Source organism: Chelonia mydas, chromosome 9 (genome assembly GCF_015237465.2).
Source record: "Chelonia mydas isolate rCheMyd1 chromosome 9, rCheMyd1.pri.v2, whole genome shotgun sequence".
Classification (NCBI taxonomy): Eukaryota; Metazoa; Chordata; order Testudines; family Cheloniidae; genus Chelonia; species Chelonia mydas.
Window position 1 is genome coordinate 17,859,574 of NC_057855.1, and position 23,564 is coordinate 17,883,137.

The 23,564-nt window shown below is 41.3% G+C and overlaps 1 protein-coding gene across 4 annotated transcripts in view; it reads right to left on the minus strand.

Moving 5' to 3' along the window:
- Nucleotides 1–23,564, minus strand: part of SERPINI1 (serpin family I member 1) — a 78,901-nt gene that overhangs the window by 23,588 nt on the left and 31,749 nt on the right. The window contains exons 1-6 of one of the 4 annotated variants that reach the window (XM_043521867.1): nt 22,871–22,970; nt 22,046–22,106; nt 7,760–8,027; nt 5,290–5,520; nt 2,071–2,265; nt 310–514 (exon numbers count right to left, since the gene is read on the minus strand). In XM_043521867.1, the coding sequence (XP_043377802.1) occupies nt 310–514; nt 2,071–2,265; nt 5,290–5,520; nt 7,760–8,009 (881 nt within the window). In that variant the 5' untranslated portion in view covers nt 8,010–8,027; nt 22,046–22,106; nt 22,871–22,970. Of the gene's footprint in view, nt 1–309; nt 515–2,070; nt 2,266–5,289; nt 5,521–7,759; nt 8,028–8,415; nt 8,513–22,045; nt 22,107–22,870; nt 22,971–23,564 lie in introns of those variants that run through there. The other 3 variants (XM_043521866.1, XM_043521868.1, XM_007055506.4) reach the window with 3 other exon arrangements.

A 23,564-nucleotide genomic window follows, 5' to 3' on the forward strand; every position in this document is an offset into this window, starting at 1 on the left:
TGGATCATCTTACATCAAAATAAAATGGCCTCTTGGATGTAATTTTAATGGGAAATCTCCAAGGATTCCCTCCCTGTTCTCTCACTGCCTAGAAATTTCACATCTGTTTTCTAAAACCCACCCCCCTGCAGAGCACATGACAAATCTCAAACTGTCCTGAAAACAGAAAACACTGTTGTGATGATTAAAAGCAATTGCTACTGCGCCAATACTTCTCTGCTACCCTGTACAGTCATATAATGACATAGCAGGCAAAGCACATATAAATGCACCCTGTTAAAAAATGTGTACTTGGGAATATATCCTCACCTTGGAAGATATACCTCCACTTTTTGTTTTTTCACAGAGTTAGCCCATTCCTCAATCAACTGGGCTTTGACCAATGGCTCCAGTGTGACTAGTGGAACTTCCTGTCTGGAAAGAACGATCATCATACTTATCTCATCGCCTTCGTATGGTATTTCCAGAACTTGATAGATACCGCCTGCTTCATTGGAGCCATCGCTGAACTCCCCTACAAAAAAGGGATATAATTCCATCATAAGCATTTCCTTTAAACTTTGTCTTTACTAAACAAACTGGGGGAAAACACACACTATGCAACGCTAGTAATCTGTCAGATGCAAATTAAACATAACAAATATGTACACTGTATTCAGAAGAAGGCAAACACTACACCTTAAATTACTAACCTTATCTTGGGTAAAATTTTTCAAAGAACCTAAGTAAACTGGGAACCTAAGTCCCACTGACACTCAATGAGATTTAGGCTCCCAAATGCCTAAATTATATTTTAAAATGAGGCTTAAGCCAGGCCTACACTACAGATTTGTGCTGACATAATTATCCGGGTCAGATAACTAACGTACGTAATTATGCTGGCAGACATCTGTAGTGTAGATGTAACTTAAAGGCGCTTTTGAAAATTTTAATCTTTGTCTCAATTAAGTCTTTCTTGATACGTGATTCCTTGTGATGTTCAATTAAAAAGTTTGTAATTGTATTTGTATTTCTAAGACAATACATAGTATTTAAAAAAGGAGATTCCCCAACTATGTTAGAAAATGATTCAGGAAAAAAAAACGTGCCAGGAAGACTGAACATAAATCTCAGCTTTCGATACCACTTGTCACTTGACCAATCCTCCTCTTATTACCTTAATGTCATCATCAAAACAATCCAGCTATACACTGCTCACATTTACTTGTCTAGCATTTTCTCTCTCCAAGTGTAGTTACATCCTCATGTGGAGAAAAATGACTTCCTTAACTTGCTCCCTGCTTGGTCTGCAGAACCCAGATTTGTTATCCTTCTGGGCACCACTTTTTTCAGTGAGGTAGATATATTTATAAGCAATCCTTTACTCATTATAATTTATTAAATAGGTATCCAGAGCACAAGACATGCACGTACAATTATATTTTAGAAATCTGAAGCAGTAAATAAGTAGAACAAAAAATTCAATTTCCCTAGTAACTTTCACAACTGCTTTTGAATAGGGTAAGAGATGACACCTTTCATCAGAACATGATAAAAATCAAACTTCAATATCAAACATTTCATAATTTTAAAATGGCTAGAACTGAAATTTACACAATTAAGGATGAAGTAAGAAAATTGCTGCTTGAGAACTCAGTAAAGTTTGATTTAAGGTTTTTTACTTTGTGTATTTGACATGTGATGTCAACTATTTCTGTTTTAACAATTATAAAGCTTAAACTTATTGACACTCAATGTCTACCATCATTAATTATTTACCCCCATCATTTCCTGCAACTGAAAATTTAAATTGATAAAAAAGAAAAAATGCTTAAAAATAAGCTTCAATATTACCTGTTGAAACTATAAAACAAAATAAAAAATTAATTCTGTCAATGCAACATGTAACTGACCACGTGTGTGAAGAAATACCCAACAAGGGAATGCCAATCAGGTAACTGCATATAGTTTGTCAACCATATACATACATGTGCAGAATTGTGCATGGCTGAATACATAGTGTCATATTATCGCTACAATGAGTTAGAGTTATCTGCACTAATTAAGTCAGCTGTCCAGGTCCCAGCTTACCATAATAAAATTCTCCCTGCTGGTACATCATTGGAATCTGCACTTCACTTTCATCATCTTTAGTGAAAGAGAAAGTCCTTGTGTTTTCAGGTCTGAATTGCGACTTCCAGTTTCCCTTGAAGTAGACTGCATTGACGAGGGCCAAATGAGTTAGAGCACTGAAATCCCTTGATGAGGCAAAATCTTTGATCATGTCTGTCAGGGAGACAGGAAAAGAAGGAGTGCTTCAAACTGCACGTAAAATTGAATATTCAATCAAAGCTCATCCAGCTCGCAAAAGGAAAGAAAATAAAAAATAGCACTAACATATAATTTCCAATTCAGATTTTCACATTAAATCCCAAATTAAATTTCTAGCATTTTCAAAACTTAAATCATGGTGTCGGTATGTAAATCCTTCCTTCAAGTGGCTGTCAGTCACTTGTTTCTGAGCATCACTTTTAAAATATAACCCACACTGAAACCTTGAGGAAATGTAGGTCAAATAAAGAAAGTTTCTACCGGTGTTACAGTACAGTTCACTATTTTCCTCCCAGGGGATCAACTTTTATGGACTTGGGCTCTAATCTGAAGAAGCCCCTAAAGATGTGCTTAACTTTAAGAACATAAGGAGTCCCATTGATTGGGGCCTTTAATAGCAATGAGTGGGCAGCGCCGTCACTAGGCATTTTAGTGCCTGGAGTGAGCAAGCATATTTGAGCCCCTTACTGTTTCATCCTCTCCCCCTCCTCCCCCCAGTAATTTTTCTGCCCCCATGGCTTTGCACCCTGCGAAGTTGCCCTGCCTTGGTTATGGCCCTGAGAGTGGGTCAGGTACTCAGTTTTCACTCAGGCGAAGGCCCACTATCTCCAAGATGAGGACTGTTAAAGAGAGGAAGCCCTCAGCATTTGATTCACGGACATTTGCTCAGGGAAAGGAAAGGAGAAAAGACATCTTACATCTGCTGTAGTCATGAGAGGCTTGTTAGCTGAGCATAGCAGCTGCTATGCTCACACTCCTAAATAAATTATTCCAATCAGAGTGCATTGTCTGTTACCTGATTGGATACAGCTTGTTTTCAGTAAAATAATTTTGATTTTATAACTCTAAGAATAGTGACAAATCTAGTCACTGCATTTAATAATTCATCCCAGATGGATTCCTTACTCCTATTTGTGACCGACATGCTATATAATGGGTTAAAAAAAAAAAAAGCACTACCTGGTTATTTATTACTTCTCAATTTGATTTGTGCTGTGAGTGTGTTTAGAGTCAAATTCTGCCTCTGGATGCATTTGCAGAGCTCCACAGAGCAGCCAATTGGTATCACATTTGTGCATCAGAGGGCAGAATCTGGTTCATGCTGTCTTGGGAGTGACTGTTTTTGTTTATACTTCAGTTTATTCAGGGCAATGTCCCTTGAGGCAGTAAGTTTACCACAGTCAAGAGAACACACAAGCACACTCACTCAGTTCCAACATGAAAGCTTGTTTGAATGGGGAGGGTCGGGGGGAGAGGAGGAGAAGGAGGAGAAGTAATCAGAAGTCTTTCCTTTCCTTGTTCGAAATTTCATTTTCAGTGATATTTTCCAAACAGTTCTTGGTAACACGCATTATTGTATATTAAGAATATTCCACACTATATAGAAACCTAAGACAGTTATGTCTCATTTATTTTGCACCTCACTGAGCGCATATTACTCAAAGCTTTGAGAGGAGTGTGTTTAACAAGCCATGGATGAAATCCTGACCACCTCTGTGGCATTGTTGTGCTAACAAGGGAAGAGGGTCATCTCCTCCCTTGACAGCAGCCAGGCAAGAATGAGCTCTGGTGCTACCGACATATTAAGCTGAGGGACCACTACTGCCTGTCAGTGCATCATTGCCCCAGTGGATTGCAGACTGCCAGCTTGGTCAGCACAAAGCATGCCTGTGCAGCAGGCATTAGACAGGTGCTTATACTGCGCCTTCTAAAAACACAAAGGTGCACCCAACTGTACATTCACCTACGCCAGCATGATGTGACTTATTGCCTGCTGGTGCTACTTTGTGTCCTCCATTTCTGTGTCTCCAAACAGCAAGGCAGGATTTTACCTCCAAAGTGCGACACATTCCCTGATACCTTGGCAAAACAGGATGAATTCAAACTAGAGCAAGAGCCTTAACATTGAGTACTTTTCCCATTTGAGCCACAAATTTACATATTAAATAAAGCATTTCTTCCCATTACAGCTCTACAGCTAGATTCTCAGGTATCATGAGGATGTGTATGTGGCAGAAATTCCTAGAAAGATTCTGAGTCTTTAGACTTACAGTATTGCAACTGAGGACAGAATTTGGCCTCTATTGTTAAAATATTAACATCACAAATTAAATTTAAGAGACATATGGTGGAAAAAGAATTAGAACAAAACTATTCTCTGATCCACAAGTTGGGACACACGCTGCTTCTATTTGCTCTCCAAGTATGTATGGAACCAAACAATCAATGGGAGCACCACACAGGCAATGATCAGAATTCAACAGCAGATCTGAGCAAATACATTTACTTTTTTAGTTTTGCATTTACTGTTTTATCCTACTAGAGATCTCTGTTCACCTTAGTAGTGATAGTCTTACCAATGGTCAAATTCTGTCTTTGGCTACACTGATATGGCTTCCACTGAAGTCAACAGGGGCTGCATGTGTCAAGATTTTGTCATTGGATCTGCACGTCTACCAAAACTGACTTTATATTCCTTAATATATTTGGGCCTGATCCTGAGAGGTAACGAGCACCCACAATTCTCATTTTAAGTCATTACTAAGCTCAGGTCAGTAACGCCTTTAAACATTTTTTATGTAGTAACCAACAGTTTAGAAAGAAAGCATGAAAAAAATTAATTTTCATTAATAAATACATTTATATTAAATAGAAAACAGAGACTCAAATCAGAGTGGTTGCTAGTCAAGTGTCATTATTTACCAATAGATACTACAGTTATTTTCTTATACGTAGAAGAGGAATTGACAGTCGCTCAGAACTGATTTTTGAAAGGACTATCACAGTACAGGAAAAAAAAGATTATAATTGTATTAAGAACTGATGCTAGAATTCTCGCTGAGAGAGAAGATTTCTTAATCTTAAGTGAGAGAGAAGACGACAGACAAGACAAAGGTCAACCAGCACTGACCTACTTCAGCACGATACAACCACAAACATTTACATTAAGAGAGAAGTAAGAGAACCACAGGGACTTACTATTTGTATGATTCTCAACCCACTTATTGATGTGGTTAGCTACAGCTGCACTTTGACTAAAGTCTACATTTTCTACTTCAGCTTTAAAGTATTTTTTCAGCAATTGCAAAAATTTGTCACTGATGTGAAATCCATTCTGAACATAGAGGGAGTTGGCAATTGTCATCACATACTGGCTTTCCTCAGTAGTTGCCATATCAGAAAGGTCCTTCAAGAATGACAATTCTTCACCTGAAAATAAAATAAAAAAAAACCCATTAAAAGTAGTTTGTTTTCCTTAGTGAGGCAAACATACTAAAGAAATATTACATATTCTCCGCACTACCAATTCATAATGGTATCTTAGCCTCAAGTACAAAACATCCATTAACATTTTAGAGGTTTTTTTTTTTGTTTTTTTTTTTTTAAGACTCAGACACAGAAAATATAAACAAATCAGAGGTTAATAAAAACAAAAACAAAAAACCACCACACACAGTGACTAAGATATTATACTACATTACACTGACTTGAATGTACACGTTGTAGACTGTTCCATTTGAGATCTTGAAGATGTGAAGGCCACTGTGCAATGACTAGTTTGGGTTTTTACTATCCACAATAAGTAGCATTAGCGAGCCATTTCCTCAACCCCTCACACAACCCTGACAATTGTAGTGCTCTCATTTGTCCCAACATCATAATGAATCATTCTGAGCTATCCTGAGGAAAAAAAAAATTCTTGCACATATTTCCCTCCCAAATGCTCAATGGGTCTTGTACTGTGTCTTAAATGTTAACAGTTTTGGGCCTGGGGGGCGGGGGGGGGGAGGGGGAGGAAATGAGTTTCAATGCCAAAGCCCTCCACTGAGAACTCATCAGTGGAACTCCAGTCTAGGGACTTTAAAATTACTTCAGTTAACTCCAGTTGTCAGGACATTGCCCAGGGAAGGAGAAAAGCACTCTCTTAGGTAACCAGGAACTCTGACAGTAACAGGTTTCATAGATTAAAAATCCCAGCAACCAGAATTGCTCCTGGAGTCAAAACAGAAGCCAATAAAGCATATGGAGAACAAGTGTAGTGAGTTTAATGTGTACTGAACAAAGATTCAAGCAACCTGCTGCTTTCTACAATAGCTGAAGCTTCTGGTTGGTCTTTGCAGATAGCTATTGCAGTGCACTCTACATGAAGCTGAAATAGGAGTTGATAGCAGTGTACACAAAGTAGGTGTCTGAGATCCGAGCATGGCCTTGTTTACATTAACTGGACTACACTTTCAAATATCAGAGTGTACTTGTCTGCTTTTTAATCCCTTAGAGGCAAAATTGTAGAACTAGACAGCAAATAGAATCTGCAGGCATCATCTGTGTAGGAGACTATGCTAAAGGGCTATTGCAGGGCCAGTGGAATTACATGCATATATATCCAGAGCACCACCTTATTTTATAGACTGTCCTCAAAATGCTGCTTCTCAGAGGCCCCCAGGTCCAGTGGGTTTTAATAAAGGCCAGAAGTTTCACTCACGGGTTTCCAAGCAAACACCTACGTACAGTGCCTCTCATCATGATCCTTTGACGTGACGGTCTCTAACTACAGTCATGTTATGGGGTGAGTTACATTTACTCGGAGACATGCGATAAAGTGGAAATGCCCAGCAGATTCACTACAAACAACCATCACTACTACCTGTGAACCAAATTTGCCCTCAAGTATGTCCACACAACAATATTGAAAGTACACAGATATAACTGCGGGTGGAGTTTAATCCTGTATTATTAAAAACAACAGATATTTATACACCAGGATAACATATAAGAAACTTTTCTAGGTTTATGTTTTCTTGTCCCTATATTTCAACTCACAACAACTAGTTCATACAATAGGCATTATCTGCCCATCTGTTACAGATTTTAAATGGGGAGTTTCTTATCTAATGATGCTAAATATTTACCCCATTACACCAGCTGCTAAGATTTTTTTCTATTATTCTAAATTTGATCATCTAGTCCCATCAAGGAATCACAAAATAGTTATGCTAAAAATATTTACATTAGACATTACACAAATCACATAAAATTACAGCTTCAAGAAATTCTACTACTTTTCAAGTGCAACAACGAACAGGTTTTCAGACTTTCTCCTTAAGAATACTATATTATAATTCTATTGTTTTTGTCTTCAAGTTGCTTTACAGGTATTAACAAAACGATCATTCCCAAAGATATTTGGAGGCTTTTTAGGTGGATGTCATCATTATTTTACAGATGGAAACTGAAGTGAAGAGTTCAAGTGACTTGACTCCTGAATCTTGAGCGCTGTCAGGCCTGGTATTAGATTCCAGGGGTTTACAGTACTATGCTGAGTCATTAAACCTACTGGTTAAATAGCAAATCAATGAACAAACCCTCGACATTTCCATGGTTGTTCAATAGGCTCCATCTCTTCCTTTACAACAAAAATACATAGAGAAACACAATTAGAAGACCTTACCATTTTTCAAGTTGTCATATCCCAGGGAATGTCGAATTTCTTTCAAAGTGGACCCATGAGCTCCAAGCTCCACCATCCCCAGGGCAATTGCAATGCTCAGAGGAGAGAATAGAATGTTCTCATCTTCCCCAGTGGCCCGCAGCTGTTTATAAATGTTCACTGAAAACTCTGCAATAGTTTCATCAGGAAAATTTGTGCTGAAGGCCTTACTTTGCAAAACCAGCAAAGACAACAGTCCAAGGAAGTACATGTCTTGTGAGTTTCAGGTCTGCAAGATAAAATTTTAGAGAGGATGAGTAAACTGTATTTAAGAAGAGGTTGGAGGGAGCAAGGACACACCACAGTAAAGCTAATTATATTGTTTTGTACCATAGTTGCAAAAATATAAATTAGAGAATTTAAACATGCAACTTATTTATTGGGAAAGGGGTAAAGCTAGTACATGTGCATTCCAAAGAGATTTCTGTAGAAGATCATTAAGATAGATAATTACAATATTTATCTATTCTATTGTGTCCTTTTACTTTCAAAAGTCACCTGCAGTTTAAAAAAAAAAACGAACACAGATGGACAATCAAAATAGTTTTTGAAGTCTAGCAACAATTTCCCTTCCAAATGGATTTTGCTAATAGTATGTGTATTAAAAATGAAGTTACATGCAGGGCTTTGTCTTTGTCCACCGAGTCAAGGTCCTATTTATTTAGCTGAAATTGTGTCACGTCAGGCAGTGGCTGTGGTGTTAATGCGTGTCTGCAATTCTGCAAAGAAACTTGCTCTTTAGTTGGGAGATCAAAAAAAGGCAGACCGTCCATGTGCATTGCTGAGCTCTTCTTTGTCCTCCAGTTACACTGAAATCAATGTCCAAATCTGATGAAGATATGCCGTTTCCTATTGAAACTGCTTTGGGTGAGCCCACAGATACCCAGATCAATGGAAACATACTAGGGAGGCTGCTTGGTCACAAAGCATGTGCCAAGTTCCTAGAGTGAGACTTTGAAAGGAAAAAAGAAAAAGTAATTTAAAAGGTTGGTGGGGGAAAAAAGGGTATCAACTGAGTGAAATAAGATCCTTGTTGGTAGCAAACCAGCTAAGAAGGGGTTAGTTTTTCCAGCCAGAGTAAACATCCACCTGGGAATCTTTAGTAGTGGGGTCTGTTAATACAATGTTTGGCTGGAGTATCCTTTGTGGAAAGTGTCACAAAAGGAGGGAAGAACTCAATAGAACAAGCTCTGGTTCTCAGCCCTCTCTGTCAATGCACTGCAGGCCTGGCTGAAAATGAGTCAGCAAAGAACAGTGCTGCCAGCTTTCACAATTTTATCACGAGTCTCATGATGTTTTTCTTAAATCCTCAGCTCTTAGAGTTATGTGAGAATTTATTTTTTAAATAAAAACTGACGAAGTTTAACTTTCTAACCCTCATGATTGCAGAGAAAAGCTTGGAAACATGACTCAAAAAGTCTCCAAAGCCAGAAGGCAAATAAAAACACTTGGGGGTGGGGGTGGGGTGTTAAATTTCATGATTCTTGTGGGACCTGGCAACTCTGATTAGTAGTTTGCTTAACTATTTCAGGACACTAGAGACCCTGAAGTCAGTGACCTTAACATAATATTACTTAATATTTATATAGTGCATTTTATCTTCAAAGCACTAAACAAGTGTTATCCAATTAAAACTCGTAACACCCCAGAGTGGTAAGCAATTAAGCATTACCACCCTCTTTTCATACATGAGGAAACATAAGAATTAATCAGATGTGTGTATGTTTTGGCTACAACTCTGATGTAGCCATTATTTAGTGATCTCCCTCACCCTTAGCCACATATGTCACAGATAAGGTTTTTTGCTTTGCTTTTTCAGTGAGAAACCAAAACACTTTAACTTGATAACTGCTGCGGGGTCTACACAACACTCACAAAAATATGGTCTTATTGATGCACTAAAGGAGTTCATGCATATTAGCCAGGCATTGTTTTATGGATCCATATTCTTTTTTGCTTACATATTTGTATGGACCTTGTCCCAGCCCATAGTTTCCAATAAATTCCCCCCAAACGGAATTTAACTGTATGTCTCTTATCCCTCCTTGTAGATCAATTATCTTCCCACTTCTTAGCAATATATCAAGAAAGCCTGCAGTGGAGATTTTTATTTCATTAGTTTTTGCTTTATGTAAAACAAATCATCTGGGCCTGTCAGCTTTGACTGTTGCTTATGGCTTGACTACCTACTTTAGCATAATCATAAGACCATCTAACATTTCTTTGTCTCCCTTAGGAAAATGTCTCCCAGTCTTTGAGGCATGACCTTCACTATTTCTTTCAAGAACATTGATGCAATGAATTCATTCTGGTCCAAACTAATAACTTTATCTGTCACTAGCTTCCCACTTACCTTCCTTAATGACTCTAAGGATTTCTTACCTGCCCGCTCGCTACCCAGCAATTTGAGGAATTTAATCTTTTTCATACTTAACATATAAATCATAATAGGGTGAACATTAGGGTGAACTGTCTTTGCTAGTTGGGATATTTAAGACTTCTTTCTCAATGAGTGCCTGTGTGTGTGTGCTATTTTATATTATTACAAGAAACTCCGAACAGCAGTGCCCCATTTTGCCAGGCGTCGTACAAACATTTAGTAAGAGACACTCCCCTACCGTGAAGAATTTATAAGCTAAACAGCCAGGATAGACAAAGAATGGGAGGAAGGCAGTATGATCTTCCATTTACAGATGGTGAACTGATGCACAGAGAGATTAAGTGACTTGTCCAAAGTCATACAGGAAGTCTGCAGAGCCAGGAATTTAACCCAGATCTCCTGAATCCCAGTCCAAAGCCTTAAAACAGACATCCATCGTTCTTCTCCAAAGCAACACACTGCTTTTCTGAGCTTGCCCCCAAATTTTGGGAAAGAGCATATAATGATTTAAATAAAAACATCATATGCTCTGCTGAATGGGGGTGGACTTAAGCATGTATTTAAGTGCTTTGCCACATCAAGGCTGTAGTTTTAACTCATGCCAGCTTGCTTTGAAAACTGAAAGGGGTAATTAGTTTGATGCATATTGCATCATCTTCTCTGTCATTTCAAAAAAGCTTTCCAATTACTTCTGGTTGTGAAGATAGCTATTCAGCACTCTGATCAACAGTCTGCCGTATGTGCTACAGCCAGATAGGCTATAACAATAGCAGAAAGGGAGATGCACACATCTTCTAGAGAGAAAACTTCAATAGCTAGTTTGAACCATTTAAATGCTAATATTTTTAATCAGGTTTATGCAACACACACATGCCCAACACCACCCCTTTTCCTTGCACAAAAATCACACACACCTCAGATCTTAAACTTTTAAAATATATTTTAGTTGTTTTGCTAATCAGAGCATAATTATTATTATTTTGTAAATGAAGAACAGCAGATTCATGGCCATTAAGTTACCTGAAAAGATAACAGTGCAGTTTCATTTAGTTCTCTGGTAGATAAAATGCTTCCTTACTTATATTTAGAGTCAAGCGGTATCAATATATTAAAGCAAAAACTGGATGACTATATTTAATTTAATAAGTGAAAAGGCTATCATAAGAAAGCCATCCTGGATCAGACCAAAGGTCCATCTAACCCAGTATCCTGTCTTCCAACAGTGGCTAATGGCAGATACTTCAGAGGGAATGAACAGAACAAATAAACATCAAGGGATCCATCCTGTCGCCCATTCCCAGCTTCTGGCAAACAGAGGCTAGGGACACCATCCTTGAATATGGCTAAATGCCCACTGATGGACCTATCCTCCATGAACTTATTTAGTTCTAGTTAGTTTTATACCTGTTCAATGCTACCTTTCCTTTTAGTGGTCAGACAGAGACCTTTTAATGGATAGTTAGTTTTTTCCCCCTTCACAATTTGGATATGGAGATTTGCTTTTTTAACCACATCCTGGCACACAAATTGAGAAATAATGAAGTTTAAAACTGAAGAAAGATAACAGATTGCAAACTGATTCAGGCCTCAATTCAGGTAAGCACTTCAATTCAGGTAAAACACTTACGTACATGCTTAACTTGAAGCTTGTGCGTATGGCCCATTGACATCAATGCTTAAAATTAACCATGTGCTTAACTGCTTTGTTGAATTGGGGTTTCACATGTTAGCAGGCCAGAACTATAACACTAAGTAATATTTCTCACAGATATGCCTTTAAAAACAATGGTGAACAAGAGCACTGCCTAAAGTACTGAATGTTAATTTCATGTTTCACAGATCAGTCGATAAAGCTTTGCAGAACCAGCCAGACGGCTCTGAAAATTTCTGCTGGCATCGCTTGTCAGGCACTATGACTCAAATTTATCATTTTTCAAGTTCTCTTATCTGTTCAACCTGAAATTTGTGGCGACATCATCAGGCAGTGTAAATCCGCATAATTACATTGATTTACACACCACCTGAGGATCTGACTTATCACTACAACCATATAACTGGGATTGCTCTTATACCATCAGCTCTCTTATTCTTTGCTTCAGGCTATACTCCTCTTTGGTATTAGGCTATCCCAGTGCTTTTTTGCAAAGGGTCTAATCCACTGAACTGATGAGTACCTCTACACGGAGCAATACATTCTCAACACTCACTGATCTGAACAGGAGTGGAGGACACTCAGCACCTTGCTGGATTGGATTTACATTGAATTACAAGGCAGTCCAGAATTAAATGTACTGTATACACAAATATAATTTCAGCTTCATTTCCTTCACTTAAAATGCTCTAATTTATGCCTGGAAAATTAGATAATTCCCATGAGTATCACTGGCCTTTTTAGATACATCTTTTCCTTTGAGCCATCAGTATTAGGTGATACTAGATCCTATCAGTCTCTGCATTAGCAGAGGCCTCAAATCTCCAATTAAGTGGTACTGTATTAGCTGCAAAAAAGATTAAAAGGAAAAGAAAAAGGTTAAATAGAATAAACAGTGTTTAAAAACCAAGAATAATTTAGTTTCTGAAGTTACTGTGTATACTTATGTGAAATTAAAGTTCTTTTTCACCAAGTTGATTGCAGAGCTAAACTTTCAAACAAAAATGGAGAGGACCCCTACCCCAGAAAAGCCAATAGCCTAGTGATTAGGGCACTCACCTGTGAGGTGTCTGATTTGAAACTGGATCTCCCAGATACTTCGTGAGTGTCTTAACCAAGAGGCTATTGACTGTTTTGGGGTAGATGTCTTTGTCTGTTGTGTTTTTAACATGAAGAACATTGAACGGCCTTGCTTTCGTTCCATGCTTGAATGAAAACAAATTCTGAAACCTCAAATTTTTTCATGAAATGGAAACACTTCTGGCTATGCTTACTATGTTTAAGAATGTCATCAGGTGACTCTCAGCAAAAACTACAACTCTAGTTTTATGAGCCCACACATTTCTAAGCAACTGATGTACAGAAAAAGTGCTAATTAAATTAGGGCCTGATCCTGTGAAGTTCTGAACAGCTCTTCAGTTCCCACTACGATCAAGCATGGATTCCAAACCCTTTGGGACAGGAGACATATCTAATCTATGGTTTGCAAGATATGTTAAAATGTATGGCTCTAAACAAATATTTTAAAATAAAAATAAGCATCCAATCTGAACACACATAATGGGTACACACAGAATGAGAAACGTTAAGTTGCATATGGCAACATAGCAAACCCATGGAAGAGCTGGAAATAAAACCCAGAAGAGTCTGGATATTTATAATCCTGTCCTTTCAACATCAGGCCTCATAGGCTCACTGTCAAAACATAGTGATGCGGAAATTTGTGCTGATGAACTAACTGTTAAAGCAAAACCTCTCCTAATTATACAGCAAAAAGATCCGTCAGACAATAACATCCATTGTTTATTGGCTCTGACATGGCAAAGCAATTTACACACGACAGCTCTGAACATTCTCCTTCTCACTTTTCTGTTGTCCTCCCACATTACCAAGGAAAATACTGCCATCCATTTTAAAAAAAATATAAAATCAGTATTTTCTGAAACTAGCGAATCTTTTGGTTACAGATTTAGGCCCCGGGCTTGTACCGTGAACTTATCATATTGCCCAATATTGTTTCATTTTTTTCCCTTGTACTCCCCCATTGGTCTGTATCCATCTGTCGTGGTTCATCTTGGGTGGTCAAACGATTTAAAAAGAAAGTCGCAATTAATCGCGAGATTAAAAAAAGCTGCAATTAATTGCAGTTTTAAATCGCACTGTTAAACAATACAATTTAAATTATAAATATTTGTGGATGTTTTTCTACACATTTTCAAATATACTGATTTCAATTACACCGAACACCGAATACAAAGTGTACTGTGCTCATATTATTATTTTTGATTAACATATTTGCACTGTAAAAAAGATAAACAAAAGAAACAGTATTTTTCCATTCACCTCATTCATACAAGTCCACTCAGTCCTACTTCTTTTTCAGCCAGTCTCTAAGAGAAACAAGTTTATTTACATTTACTGGAGATAATGCTGCCCGCTTCTTCTTTACAAGGTCACCTGAAACTGAGAATAGGAGTTTGAATGGCACTGTTGTAACCAGCGTTACAAGATATTTATGTGCCAGATATGTTAAACATTTGTATGTCCATTCATGTTTCGACTTGTAGGCTCTCAAGTTTTACACGGTTTTGTTTTTGAGTGCAGTTATGTAAAAAAAATAATTAAATTCGACATTTGTATGTTGAACTTTGACAATAAAGAAATTGCACGACAGTACTTATGAGGTTAATTGAAAAATATTCTCATTTTTTACAGTGCAAATATTTGTAATAAAAAATATAAAGTGAACACTGTACACTTTGAAATCAATATATTTGAAAACGTACAAGAACATTCAAATATTTATAGTAAATTTAAATTGGTATTCTGCTATTAACGGTGTGATTAAAACTGTGATCAATTGTGGCTACTTGTTTAAATCTAGTTCATTTGTTGCGTGTGAATTGCATGCATTAACTGTGATTAATTGACAGCCCCTGTCTCATCTTATACTTGGATTGTAAACTCCCTGAGGCAGGAACTGTCTTCTTATACTGTGTTTGTACAGATGCTAGCACAATGGGGCCCATGTCCATGACTAGGGCTTCCACGTGCTATGATAATACAGATAAGTGTAACAACAAAGCCCAGACCCCTCCACCAGGAAGGTCAATGGAGCACCAGGCAGTTACAAGGGTCTGAGAGTTTCTCAGTACAAGACTTGGCTTTAGTCTCTTTGCAACTTGGCAAATTATTTATTTTGCCAGGTGGCTCTTTTCTTTAATACATTTCTACCCCCAAATATTTGGGGCAATGGTTTCTATACTATGATTTTCTGGTTATCTATTTGCATCCACTACTTCCCATTTGTAACTCATTGTATATGCCTAATTCATACAGCATAATTCTCATCTCCCTCCTAAAAATATTTCAGTAATCCACACTGGAGAATAGTGACTTTATGGAGGAATAATGATGTGTGAAATTTAGAGGGCAGCAAATATTCTCAAATACCCAGCAGTTACATGAATATGCAAAAAATGAATAGGATCCCATGAACCATGGTGAAACAAACTTGCTCCTTTTATACAGGTGTATATTTGCAAATCGATTTTTTTAAACATGCTCAACCAGCCCTAGTATTTTCTTAGTTTATTAATATAAATATAGTTAGTGTTATAGCCAGGGAAACAATATCTTGCTCTTATCAAGACCAAATTAACTTTTAAAAAGGGGAAGAAGTGTTTCTGCAAAAGACTTATAGTACTTAATAGAAAATTATCACCTTTCTGTAAGTATTTTGGGCCATCCAATAAAATTTAACAGAGAATTTTATCCCTGCTATAGAATTATACAGGATGGTTCAAGATTCTAGAACGCGTATCACTCTAAAAGCCTACTGAATGTAAGGGTATGTCTACACTACGAAATTAGGTTGAATTTATAGAACTCGGTTTTTTAGAAATCGAGTTTATATATTCGAATGTGTGTGTCCCCACAGAAAATGCTCTAAGTGCATTAACTCGGCGGAGTGCTTCCACAGTACTGAGGCAAGCGTCGACTTCCGTAGTGTTGCACTGTGAGTAGCTATCCCACAGTTCCCGCAGTCTCCGCTGCCCATTGGAATTCTGGGTTGAGATCCCAATGCCTGATGGAGCTAAAACATTGTCGCAGGTGGTTCTGGGTACATATCGTCAGGCCCCCGTTCCCTCCCTCCCTCTGTGAAAGCAGCAGCAGACAATCGTTTCGCGCCTTTTTTCTTGAGTTACCTGTGCAGACGCCATACCACGGCAAGCGTGGAGCCCGCTCAGGTAACCGTCACTGTATGTCTCCTGGGTGCTGGCAGACGTGGTACTGCATTGCTACACAGCAGCAGCAACCCCTTGCCTTGTGGCAGCAGACGGTGCAGTAGGACTGGTAGCCCTCATTGTCATGTCCGAGGTGCTCCTGGCCACGTCGGCCAGGAGCGCCTGGGCAGACATGGGCGCTGGGACTACATTAGAAGTCATTTGACCAGATCATTCTCTTTAGACCTGCAGTCAGTCCTATTGAACCATCTTATGGTGAGCAGGCAGGCGATACGGATTGCTAGCAGTCCTACCGTACCATCTTCTGCCAGGCAGGCAAGAGATGAGGATGGCTAGCAGTCCGACTGCACCATCTTCTGCTGAGCAGCCATGAGATGTGGATGGCTTGCAGTCCTTCTGCACCGTCTGCTGCCAGCCAAAGATGTAAAAGATAGATGGAGTGGATCAAAACAAGAAATAGACCAGATTTGTTTTGTACTCATTTGCTTCCCCCCCTCCCCTGTCTAGGGGACTCATTCCTCTAGGTCACACTGCAGTCACTCACAGAGAAGGTGCAGCGAGGTAAATCTAGCCATGTATCAGAGGCCAGACCAACCTGCTTGTTCCAATAAGAACAATTACTTAGGTGCACCATTTCTTATTGGAACCCTCCGTGAAGTCCTGCCTGAAATACTCATTGATGTAAAGCCACCCCCTTTGTTGATTTTAATTCCCTGTAAGCCATGTCATCAGTCGCCCCTCCCTCCATCAGAGCAACGGCAGACAATCGTTCCACGCCTTTTTTCTGTGCGGACGCCACACCAAGGAAAGCATGGAGGCTGCTCAGCTCCCTTTGGCAATTAGGAGCACATTAAACACCACACGCATTATCCAGCAGTATATGCAGCACCAGAACCTGGCAGAGCGATACCAGGCGAGGAGGCGACGTCAGCGCGGTCACGTGAGCGATCAGGACATGGACACAGATTTCTCTGAAAGCATGGGCCCTGCCAATGCATGCATCATGGTGCTAATGGGGCAGGTTCATGCTGTGGAAAGCTGATTCTGGGCTCGGGAAACAAGCACAGACTGGTGGGACCGCATAGTGTTGTGGGTCTGGGATGATTCCCAGTGGCTGCGAATCTTTCGCATGTGTAAGGGCACTTTCATGGAACTTTTTGACTTGCTTTCCCCTGCCCTGAAGCGCATGAATACCAAGATGAGAGCAGCCCTCACAGTTGAGAAGCGAGTGGCAATAGCTCTGTGGAAGCTTGCAACGCCAGACAGCTACCGGTCAGTTGGGAATCAATTTGGAGTGGGCAAATCTACTGTGGGGGCTGCTGTGATGCAAGTAGCCCACACAACCAAAGATCTGCTGATATCAAGGGTAGTGACCCTGGGAAATGTGCAGGTCATAGTGGATGGCTTTGCTGCAATGGGATTCCCTAACTGTGGTGGGGCCACAGACAGAACCCATATCCCTATCTTGGCACCGGAGCACCAAGCCGGCGAGTACATAAACCGCAAGGGGTACTTTTCAATAGTGCTGCAAGCTCTGGTGGATCACAAGGGACATTTCACCAACATCAACGTGGGATGGCCGGGAAAGGTACATGACGCTCGCATCTTCAGGAACTCTGGTCTGTTTCAAAAGCTGCAGGAAGGGACTTTATTCCCAGACCAGAAAATAACCGTTGGGGATGTTGAAATGCCTATAGTTATCCTTGGGGACCCAGCCTTCCTATAATGCCATGGCTCATGAAGTCGTACACAGGCAGCCTCGACAGTAGTCAGGAGCTGTTCAACTACAGGCTGAGCAAGTGCAGAATGGTGGTAGAATGTGCATTTGGACGTTTAAAGGCATGCTGGCGCAGTTTACTGACTCGGTTAGACCTCAGCGAAACCAATATTCCCACTGTTATTACTGCTTGCTGTGCGCTCCACAATATCTGTGAGAGTAAGGGGGAAGACGTTTATGGTGGGGTGGGAGGTTCAGGCAAATCGCCTGGCTGCTGGTTACGCGCAGCCAGACACCAGGGCGGTTAGAAGAGCACAGGAGGGCGCGGTATGCATCAGAGAAGCTTTGAAAACCAGTTTCATGACTGGAGAGGCTACAGTGTGAAAGTTCTGTTTGTTTCTCCTTGATGAAACCCCCCGCCCCTTGGTTCACTCTACTTCCCTGTAAGCTTCCCTGTAAGCTCCCCTCCTCCCTTCGATCACCGCTTGCAGAGGCAATAAAGTCACTGTTGCTTCACATTCATGCATTCTTTATTCATCCATCACACAAATAGGGGGATGACTACCAAGGTAGCCCAGGAGGGGTGGTGGAGAAGGGAAGGAAAATGCCACACAGCACTTTAAAAGTTTACAACTTTAAAATTTATTGAATGCCAGCCTTCTGTTTTTTGGGCAATCTCTGTGGTGGAGTGGCTGGTTGGCCGGAGGCCCCCCCACCGCGTTCTTGGGCGTCTGGGTGAGGAGGCTATGGAACTTGGAGAGGAGGGCTGTTGGTTACACAGGGGCTGTAGTGGCAGTCTGTGCTCCAGCTGCCTTTGCTGCAGCTCAGCCATACACTGGAGCATACTGGTTTGATCCTCCAGCAGCCTCAGCATTGAATCCTGCCTCCTCTCATCACGCTGCCGCCACATTTGAGCTTCAGCCCTGTCTTCAGCCCGCCACCTCTCCTCCCGGTCATTTTGTGCTTTCCTGCACTCTGACATTATTTGCCTCCATGCATTCGTCTGTGCTCTGTCAGTGTGGAAGGACAGCATGAGCTCAGAGAACATTTCATCACAAGTGCGTTTTTTTTTCTCTTTCTAATCTTCACTAGCCTCTGGGAAGGAGAAGATCCTGTGATCATTGAAACACATGCAGCTGGTGGAGAAAAAAAAAGGGACAGCGGTATTTAAAGAGACACATTTTATAAAAACAGTAGCTACACTCTTTCAGGGTAAACCTTTCTGTTAACATTACATACATAGCACATGTGCTTTCGTTACAAGGTCACATTTTGCCTCCCCCCACCGCATGGCTACCCCCTCAACCCTCCCCCTCCCCGTGGCTAACAGCGGGGAACATTTCTGTTCAGCCACAGGCAAACAGCCCAGCAGGAACGGGCTCCTCTGAGCGTCCCCTGAAGAAAAGCACCCTATTTCAACCAGGTGACCATGAATGATATCTCAATCTCCTGAGGATAACACAGAGAGATAAAGAACGGATGTTGTTTGAACGCCAGCAAACATACACTGCAATGCTTTGTTCTACAATGATTCCCGAGTATGGGTTACTGGCCTGGAGTGGTAAAGTGTCCTACCATGGAGGACGCAATAAGGCTGCCCTCCCCAGAAACCTTTTGCAAAGGCTTTGGGAGTACATCCAGGAGAGCCGCGAATGCCAGGGCAAATTAATCCTTTCACATGCTTGCTTTTAAACCATGTATAGTATTTTAAAAGGTACACTCACCGGAGGTCCCTTCTTCGCCTGCCGGGTCGCGGAGGCAGCCTTGGGTGGGTTTGGGGGGTACTGGCTCCAGGTCCAGGGTGAGAAACAGTTCCTGGCTGTCGGGAAAACCGGTTTCTCCGCTTGCTTGCTGTGAGCTATCATCTTCATCTTCTTCGTCCCCAAAACCTGCTTCCGTGTTGCCTCCATCTCCATTGAAGGAGTCAAACGAGATGGCTGGAGTAGTGGTGGCTGAACCCCCTAAAATGGCATGCAGCTCATCATAGAAGCGGCATGGTTGGGGCTGTGAGCCGGAGAGGCCGTTCGCATCTCTGGTTTTCTGGTAGGCTTGCCTCAGCTCCTTAAGTTTCACGCGGCACTGCTTCGGGGCCTTGTTATGGCCTCTGTCCTTCATACCCTGGGAGATTTTGACAAAGTTTTTGGCATTTCAAAAACTGGAACGTAGTTCTGATATCACAGATTCCTCTCCCCATAGAGCCATCAGATCCCGCACCTCCCGTTCAGTCCATGCTGGAACTCTTTTGCGATTCTGGGACTCCATCATGGTCACCTGCAGCTTGCCACGCTGGCCAAACAGGAAATGAGATTCAAAAGTTCGCGGTTCTTTTCCTGTCTACCTGGCCAGTGCATCTGAGTTGAGAGTGCTGTCCAGAGCGGTCACAATGAAGCACTCTGGGATAGCTCCCGGAGGCCAATACCGTCGAATTGTGTCCACAGTACCCCAAATTCGACCTGGCAAGGCCGATTTAAGCGCTAATCCACTTGTCGGGGGTGGAGTAAGGAAATTGATTTTAAGAGCCCTTTAAGTCGAAAAAAGGGCTTCATCGTGTGGACGGGTGCAGGTTTACATCGATTTAACGCTGCTAAATTCGACCTAAAGTCCTAGTGTAGACCAGGGCTAAGAGTAGTTTCTGTAGAACATTAGTGGCCTTCATCACTGTTAAAAAATATAAGTCTTTTCCATAATAATGAATCTGTTATTTGAGACGGCTGTCTCTTATCCTTGTGAACATTACAGAAAGAGGTGTTTAAAAATAATTATTTGGGAAAAAAATAATCAGTTAACACACAAGAATCCAGCACATTCCTTTTATTATTTCAGTTCCAAAGCAGGCTCCGTCACCTACTTTTCTAAAGTGTTGGAGCTGGAACCTGCCTTCAGTGGAAGAAGCCAGAGAGACTTCTTTACCAGATGAGCCAGGAAGGTGGGTAGCTCATGGGATGGACTCAGTGTTCCAAGTGATGTGGTCTATGAAGTTTGCAATGATTTTGTAGCCTTGTTGGGCCCAGGATATGAGACACACAAAATAGGTAAGGCAATATCTTTCATTGGATCAACTTCTGTTGACAAAGGAGAAACTTCTGAGCGTCATAGAACTCTTCTTGAGGTTGGAAAGAAGACTTCAGATTCTGAAATCCTTTTACTTCCAATAATTCAGATGTTGCCAGGTGAAATGGCCACTCTCAGCTTCCTCACAAAAGAGGTTACATCAGACCTGATGATGCAACCTCGTGTCTCTTGATGTACCAGAAATTAAGTCACTACAGTAGAAAAATCACCACAGCGTGCCACCTACTGTGAAAATAAATGTCTCTCTCCTTCATATTTATTTTTGATAAATGACTCGACTATAGCTTGACATTTACCTAACATTAAGAAACAATTACCTATGGCAACATTCTGCTCTAGTGACATTTTTCTGTTAATTACCATAGGGTAGCTCAACTTTGAGTATTCACAGTGACCAAAAAAATATTAGCATATACTTGGATTAACAGATTATTATTTGTATTTCATCAGCACCACATTGTGATAGGCACTGTACTAATGTGTTGAGAGAGTCTTTCTCCACAAAGCTTATAATCTAAACAGACAAGGATTGGAGTGGAAACGGGTACAGAAAGGTGATGTGAGTTGCCCAAGGTCTCACAACAGATCAGTGGCAGAGCTGGGAACAGACCTCATGTCTCCTGAGTTCCTGTCCAGTGCCCTATCCACAGGGCTATGCTGCCGCTGGACATGACAAACACTCAGCCCCTTCTGTAAATTATTCTTAACCCCACCCATATGTTTCTTTCCCTCTTTCACTGGGGATTTCCAGCTCTCAACAAAAATTAAATCCTAGTTTTACCACTGTCAAACAATTGTACCAGGTCTATTTGGCAAACCTGATGCCAATTTTCTAGGGTGGCCTGGTTTTCATGAATTTCAGTAAAACACATCAGCAGAGGAGATAGAAGGGTTTGAGGCTTGGGCAAAAAGGATTTTAAAGAAGTCTTAAAGAAAAGTTTTTAAAAAGAGTGAAACTTGCAGAGAAGTTATTCAATGAAACAGTTTTGATACTCTCTCTTTCAGTTCAGGGTTTCATTTAATATTTTTTTCTATAAGCCACGACAATACCATTTTTCCATCTATATTACGTGTCTCTAATGTACCCACTGCCGTCCCTGCTAGGCAGCATGGACATGATCTATTGCACAAGATGATTCAATAGACTAGATGATTCAGTACTACGAATGAAGCACTTAACCTTTCATCTCGAGGTCTTCACATTCCTGTGTCCCAAGTCTTCCTTCTCTCCCTCCCCAGACCTGTGAAATGGGAACAATGAAGTACTTATATGCCTCACTAGGATGTTGTAAGCCATAACTATCACTTTGCGTTTGTCTGAAGATGAAAAATGCTATGCAAATGAAACCCACTGGTGAGTGCGCGTTACAGAACCCCCTGTGCAGAATCTAGAGCAGGGGTGGGCAAACTTTTTGGCCTGAGAGCCACATTGGGGTTGCAAAACTGTATGGAGGGCCGGGTAGAAAAGGCTGTGTCTCCCCAAACAGCCTGGCCTCTACCCCCTATCCGCCCTCTTCCACTTCCTGCCCCCTGACTGCCTCCCTCAGAATCCAACCCATCCAACCCCACCTACTTCTTGTCCCCTAACTGCCCCCTCTCGGGACCCCCTGCCCTTAACTGCCCCCCCCCCCGGATCCCACACCTATCCAACACCCCCTGTTCCCCGTCCCCAACCGTCCCCACCCCTCAGAACCTCTGCCCCATCCAACTGCCCCCTGCCTGCCCCCCCGGGGCCTCCCCACCTCTTATCCAACACCCCTGTCCTGGCCCCCTTCCCATGCCACTCAGAGCAGCATTTCTGGCAGCCGTGCTGCCCGGCCGGAGCTAGACACGCTGCTGCTCTGCAGGAGCGCACAGCCCCACTGCCCAGAGTGCTGCCCGCACAGCGGCGTGACTGTGGGGCAGCAAGGGAGGGGCCAGGGGCTAGCCTCTCTGGCAGGAGCTCACGGACCAGACAGGACGGTCCCATGGGCTGGATGTGGCCCGCAGGCCGTCGTTTACCCACCTCTGATCTAGAGGATATGGGTCTGCAACAGCCTCAGCTAAACAGGCTTGGCTCCATAACTCAAGCTGTAGAGCTCTCACTTTTTAGAGGTCCCAGGTTAAATCCCTAGTATGTTAAACAAGACAGTGGCTGTCACATGAGTTCTATATAGTATCAAATCCTTAGTTCCCAAAATACTGTACCAGTGTAACTACTTGCCTAGTTACAGCAAAGGGGCTTCCTTAGAGGGAAACATATCTGTATCCTAGCACAAAATTCTCTCTACACAGACCAGCTTATTAAGGTCCCCATCCCTTCCCAAAACACACCAAATCATAGACGTGTAGAACTGGAAGGGACCCCAACAGGCCATCTGCATGTTAGCCAAAGCAGGACTAAGCAATAACTAGACCATCTCTGACAGGTGTTTGTCTAACCTGCTCTTAAAAAATCTCCACCGATGGAGATTCCACAACCTCCCTAGGCAATTTGTTCCAGTGCTTAACCACCCTGACAGAAAGTTTTTCCTAATGTTCAACTTAAACCTCCCTTGGTGTAACTTAAGCCCATTACTTCTTGCCTTTCTTTAGAGGCTAATGAGAACAATTTTTCATTCTCCTCCTTGTAGCAACCTTTTATGTACTTGAAAACTTATGGTATGTCCCCCCTCAATCTTCTCTCTCTACAGAAAACAAATCCAGATTTTTCAGTCTTC